Source organism: Frankliniella occidentalis, unplaced genomic scaffold (genome assembly GCF_000697945.3).
Source record: "Frankliniella occidentalis isolate FOCC.00 unplaced genomic scaffold, Focc_3.1 Scaffold4687, whole genome shotgun sequence".
Taxonomy (NCBI): Eukaryota; Metazoa; Arthropoda; class Insecta; order Thysanoptera; family Thripidae; genus Frankliniella; species Frankliniella occidentalis.
In genome coordinates, this window is record NW_026271733.1 from 1 (window position 1) to 5,787 (window position 5,787).

The 5,787-nt window shown below is 58.0% G+C and overlaps 2 protein-coding genes across 3 annotated transcripts; both read right to left on the reverse strand.

The window, feature by feature from the left end:
- Positions 1-179: 179 nt before the first annotated feature.
- Positions 180-1,950, reverse strand: LOC113208828 (chymotrypsin-2-like). Of its 2 annotated transcripts, none has more exons than XM_052276846.1 (7): positions 1,785-1,950; positions 1,519-1,573; positions 1,191-1,419; positions 922-1,106; positions 742-846; positions 520-662; positions 180-436 (listed from the first exon to the last, which is right to left on the reverse strand). In XM_052276846.1, the coding sequence occupies exons 1-7, from the start codon at positions 1,851-1,853 to the stop codon at positions 248-250; spliced, it is 975 nt and encodes a 324-aa protein (XP_052132806.1). In that variant the 5' UTR covers positions 1,854-1,950; the 3' UTR covers positions 180-247. The 2 variants fall into 2 exon arrangements, with proteins under 2 accessions (XP_052132806.1, XP_026281816.1); XM_026426031.2 differs by having other exon boundaries at positions 742-849.
- A 1,025-nt stretch (positions 1,951-2,975) lies between these two features.
- Positions 2,976-5,404, reverse strand: LOC113208825 (protein DR_1172; the record flags this gene model as incomplete). The annotated part of the gene is given in 2 exon segments (XM_052276845.1): positions 2,976-4,628; positions 5,246-5,404. Coding segments are annotated over 2 exon segments (1,398 nt in total). The 3' UTR covers positions 2,976-3,332.
- Positions 5,405-5,787: the final 383 nt, after the last annotated feature.

Consider the following 5,787-nt stretch of genomic DNA (forward strand, 5'->3'; position numbering starts at 1 on the left):
TAGCAACCAACTTCTCTGTGCAAGCTGACTTAGTTGTAGGAATCAGCCATGGTCTACCAAGCGAGTTGTACTAGGACGAGCTACTCAACTGTTAGTCAGAATCAACATGCCCGATACAAGCAACCAAGTTGCACTCAACGAAGCGGTTCTGGTCGCTACGGCAAACCCTTTTTTTCCGTGATTATGTCATTTATTTCGACTTGCTCTTGCTTCGCTACCCATGGTGATCGTCGTCGGGGGACCCCGATTACGCGCTGTCCACGTCGTAGCCGGTGATCTGGACGATCCAGTCGAGGTAGTCGCCGACGCGGGTGAACACGCCGGGCTTGCCGCGGCTGCAGCCATCCCGCGGTGTGTGCGTGGCCACGCCGACGACCTTGGTGGACGCAACGTTGTCGCGCGTGACCTTGGCGATGAGCGGCGCGCCGGAGTCACCCTGAAGGGAGAGAACGGTTGTAAGACCAGGAGGCAGCGGAGAAACAAACACTGCGGGCTGGCGGCCATGCTGGCGGCGCTCACCGTGCAGGGGCCCTTGTTGGGCAGGCCGGCGGTGCACATGTGGGTCTTGCGGATGGGCAGCGTGATGTGGCGCACCGCGCAGTACCAGTTGGGGACGACCCAGGAGGTGAGCTCGCGCAGGCTGGGGGACGGGCCGTTGAACACTGCGGGGGAGAGCCGCGGGGTGAGTCAGGAGGAGCTGTGGGGGAGGGAGAGCCGAGGGGCGCACTGTACTGCACTCACCATCGTTGGGATAGCCCCAGCCGGCCATGGAGACGGGGTTGACGAGGAAGCTCTTGGTGGCGTCGATGGCGGAGGCCAGGTTAGCGGTCGTGATACTGCCTGCGCCTGCTGTGGGCACGAGGGTGGTGTAGTAGACAGGGCGTCGTCACCGCGGCGCGCGATGGCGCGAGTCTCACTCACCTGTCGCGGTGGTCGGCGCGATTGTGGAGACATTGATGAGGGCAATATCTCCGGTGAGCATGGACTCGCGGTACTCGCTGTTGATGATGACGTTGTCCACGGCCTGCGTGGCCGTCACCGTCTCAGTGGGGTTCTGCGTCGACGTGATCTTGTTGCTGCCGGCGAAGAGCTGGAAGCTCGTGCCACTGCGACCAGGAGGAGGGGGGGGGGGCGGTCAGGCACCGTGCCTCGAGCAGGGCCGTGCTCTCTAGATCACTCCAGCGACTCACCTGAGCGCGCAGTGGGCCGACGTGAGCACGTAGTACGACGGCGTGACGGCGCCCTGCTGGTTGACCACGTTGCCCTGGATGAGCACGCCCGAGCACACCGGCGCGGACCTGGTGGTGCCGCCCTCCTGGTACTGCGGCCGGATGGCCACCATGAAGCGGTACGAGTCGCTGCTCTCCTCGACGATCTTCCCGCCCGCCATGCGGAGGTCGGGAGTCAGCGGTGAGTCAACTGAAAACATCAAAAAACGACATTTTCGCAGTTTTGCATGCAGTTCGTATCGCGTCGTCGGTTTTTTTTTTTTTTCGGACGAGTCCTCGTCCCACTTACAGCCCTCGTCCAAGGCGGAGTCCAAGACGTTGTCCAGGTCGTTCACATACTGCACCTGTGGATTCAAAGCATGCGTTCAGTCTGCGTCGTAGCCCGGCCACGGCCCCGGCCCCGGCCCCGGCCCCCCGGGCCCGACTGCCGGCCGCGCAGCTGACTGGCTCATCAGGCGCCGGCGGGGTGGGCCCGCCCGCCCGGCGCGCGCACGGAGCCAGTGGCCTACCCTGCCCCCGGGCCCGCCGCGCCGGCCGCACCGTGTCTCTACTCACCTGGGCGGCAGCAGTCAGCGCCAACCCAACGGCTAGCAGGGTGGCGAGGCTCACGACCATCTTGACCATGATGAGCGAAGGGCTTGGAGGAGCTGGTGCGGAGAGGAGCTGGTGCGCTGGAAGACACTGGGTCTCCGTCGATGCCTGACAGCTCAGGTCCTGGGCCTTATATACGTGCGAGTGCCAGTCACTCACTATCGGCCTGGAGACAGCGGATGCATCGGGGAGGGGCTGGGGGCAGGAAGGGGAGGGAAGGGGGCGGGCCGCACTGCATCAGGCACACGAGGCGATGGACGAGCGTTTGGGGGAGAAGCCATGTCGCTGCAAGGGCAAGGCTGTGTGTCACTTTTATTCTGGCCAGAGTTTAACTTCAACTGTTCTAAATACATTTTAGAAATGCGCTCTCTTATTGCCGATTGCAGAGCTGTCGGAAGAAATCCGAGACTAATCGCATCGCTGGTGCTGGTACATAGTATGGGTGGCGGAGATGTATGTGCAAAGGAGAACAGGGAAATAGCAGCAAAGGTACAGTAGATAATCATCTCGAGTGGTGCTTAAGCTTTCTCCATTACGTTGAGCGTTTCAACATCAAGGGCGCAACCATTTCATAATTACAAAAGTTGTGTGGAAACAAGAGGTGACGAAGCCCGGTTGTCAAATGTAATTAAATGGAAATGATGAAGCTAGATATTTTGTGGGACTATTGGACCAGATGAACTAGAGTGCTTACAGTGTGGACTTTAACTCGTGTAACGGAATTCGGTCGGAAAACCTGGCTCAAAAAATCTTCAAAGTAGAATGGGACTGATACCCCCCCCCCCTTGTTTTGGTAATGCTGTTTGTTCAAATTTAACATCAACTCAAATAGTTTTTTTCTTCTTTTTTTGCGTTTATTTGTTTTTTTATCCAACGAGGTGGTGGGCACGACGTGGTTGGGGCTAAAGTGTGCTGACCGGATACGTTATCTACTCTAGGTCCAGGACCCATTAGCGCAGGGATCCGGTCCGATTTGGCGTGGCCCGACCATCGATAAGAGTGTATGAGTGCGACCACTGCGTTGGCTGACCAGGCCGGGGCGCTATCGTTTATTCTACCTCTGGTATTTTTTTTTCAGTTACACCGCGTTTATTTATTTAACCGAAATTCCAGTTATGGGAAATGACATGTGAAAAGATAAAACACTGAAGAAAATAAGTTTTGGAGACTTTATTTTATTTGTCTTCGCTGAAAAACAACAACTTACTTTCTTACTCGTAAAAAAGAATAAATACAATGTTTATATATACATAAGCACATCTTTGCCCGTTTGGCGAGCCACATACAGAACACTCAATTTCCAAAATGGATCCACACACCGTTTCTGGGAGGTCATCTAGTCTAGACTGCTCAAACAGTGTTAATAGGAGTATTGACTTTCATATGATAACCCCAATTTGTTCACAGCTTTCTGCCTTGAGATATAAAGTGAAAGGACTGTACAGTAATGGTGGAATCATAATACAGTCATAGTTGGGAAGGCTATCGGCCTTTGTATGTCAGTGTGGCCGCTTACTTTTCGCCGAATTTGGGAAGAAATACAGAGTCCAGAGCTTTGCCAAATGCATTGTTGAGGTTGTCGACGGCCTTGTCCGCCTCACCGAGGGCACCCTTAGCCTTCCCGGTTGCGGCCTCAGAGGCCTTGCTCACGCCGCCAAGGACAGCGCCGACCTTCTCACCGGCGGCCGACCTCGCCTGATCGGCCAGGTCGACGGCGGCCCCGGCGGCGGCTGTCGCCCGCTCTGTGGCGGCCCCCAGCACGGCGCCCACGGCCTCGCTGGCCGCCGACCGCGCTGCGCTCGCCCTCTCGGCTGCCGAGCCTAAGACGTCGCCGACCTTCTCGGTGGCGGTGGAGACTGCGCCACCGATGACGGCGCCGACCTTCTCGGAGGCAGCAGCCCTAGCGTCGCCAATAGCCGCTCCCGCCCGGCCAGCCGCTGCTCCGGCAGCAGACTTGGCCTCTCCGAGGACGACGCCGACCGTCTCGCTGGCGGCCGTCTTGGCGCTTTCGGCTGCTGACTTTGCGTTGCCGAGAGCTGAGTTTACTGTGTCGGTCGCGGTTGTTTTGGCGGCCTCTGCTGCAGACTTGACGTTGCCGATAGCTGAGTTTACTGTCTCGGATGCGGTGGTTTTGGCGGCCTCCGCAGCGGACTTGACGTTGCCGAAGGCATTGCTGACCGTCTCCGTGGCAGCGGACTTGGCGTCGCTTAGGGCTACTCCAGCCTTGTCTGCTGCGGACTTGGCACTGTCAATGGCGGAGGTGACAGTTTCAGTCGCAGTTGACTTGGCGCTCTCGGCAGCGGACTTTGCGTTTCCAATAGCTGAGCTGACTTTGTCAGTGGCAGCAGTCTTTGCGTCGTTGAGGGCAGACCCTGCCTTCTCCGCGGCCGACTTGGCCTCACCAAAGACAGAGCTGACTTTTTCAGTCGCTGCAGATTTGGCGTCGCCGACAGCTGATCCGGCTTTTTCTGCGGCCGATTTAGCTTCACCGAAGATGGAGGTGACGTTATCGGAGGCTGCAGTCTTTGCGTTTTCCGCAGCGGACTTGGCGGCCCCGAGGAAGGAGTTAGCCTTGTCGGCGGCCGAGGCCTTAGCGTCCCCCAAAGCGGAGGACAGCCCGGTGCCCGCGCGCTCGGCCGTCAGGATGGCCTCGCCGGCCAGCTTGCCCGTCTTGTCGCCGATGGATGACAGCAGGCGCTCGTTCTCGCGGGTCAGGACACCCACCTTATCCTCGTACTTGCCCTTAAGGTCCTGGAAGATCTTCATCTGCGCATCGTACTCCTCCTTGAGCTTGGCGTTGAGCGTGGCCTGCAACAGGAGGAGAATAGAGTTAGAGGCGGACCGGGGCACCTTGACGACGAGGCGGAGCGGAGCAGCGCGCAGCCGGCGCAGCCCCCTAGAAGTGGGTTACTCGCTACCGTTAGAGGATAAGTGAAGGGTTAGGGTGGTTAGGGCTGTGCACGATGAGAGGTGTTACAGCACGTTGAAAGTAAAACAGAACAGAACTCGGAAAGACCAAACTAAAAAAAACAACAACATCAAAATGTCTAATATTATGTGTCGACAATTTAATCCATTTAGAACGTTACGTAGTGATGCATTTACTGACAAAAGGCACTCTCTTATTCCTAGGAACGTTAGATCACAGCAAACATGGGGGGGTCATGCTGAAGGGGTGGCGCCCGCGCCCGGAGGGCCTCTCCCTCTCCGACACTGGCGCGCTGTGGGCTGCATACCCACCCGGCGGCCGGTGCGCCGTATTTTGTCGGTGTCGACATTTTTGATTCATTTTCTAGTCTTTCGTTTATTCTTTTTGAGAGAGAACGGGTCCAGGCTGGGAATGAGGTAGGGTCAGGGCATGGTGGGGGACTTTTGGTTAGGTCATGGGAGCCCCATGGCTGCGCCGAGCGCGTGCACCCGCCTACCGCCTTGTCATGGCGCTCGGTCAAGAGCTGCTGCCGCTGCCGCTCGTTGGCCAGCTTCCCCTCCATGGAGCCCATGTCTTCCTGGAGGTGGGTCACCTCCATGTTGCGAATGTCGAGCAGGCTCTTGGTGATGGCCGTCACCTCCTTCAGCGAAGACACCTACAATGGGAGTGCAATGATGATGGGACACATGAACAAGGGGGCTCTACATGGCATGTGCGAGTGTGTCGGGTCGGGTGCTGCTCGGGGCGGGTGTCGCCGATACGCCGTGTCTTCAACTTCAACAAGGGTTCTAACTACTGCGGTGACGTAATGGATCCTTTGCTTCGCACCTGCCGCGCGCCTATCAGAGCACCGGGCGGGCCGTAAGGGCTCAGCAGAGCACCCACGAGCGGGCCCTCGCTCCTTACGGGGAGGGGGGAGGGGGCTCTCTGCCGGCGACTTTGATAACACCGTGGGCGACGAACGTGAGCCATTCGCCGGCCGCCGCATGCAGGCCGAGAGTCGAACAGACACGAAGAGAGATTACACTCGAGAGTGAC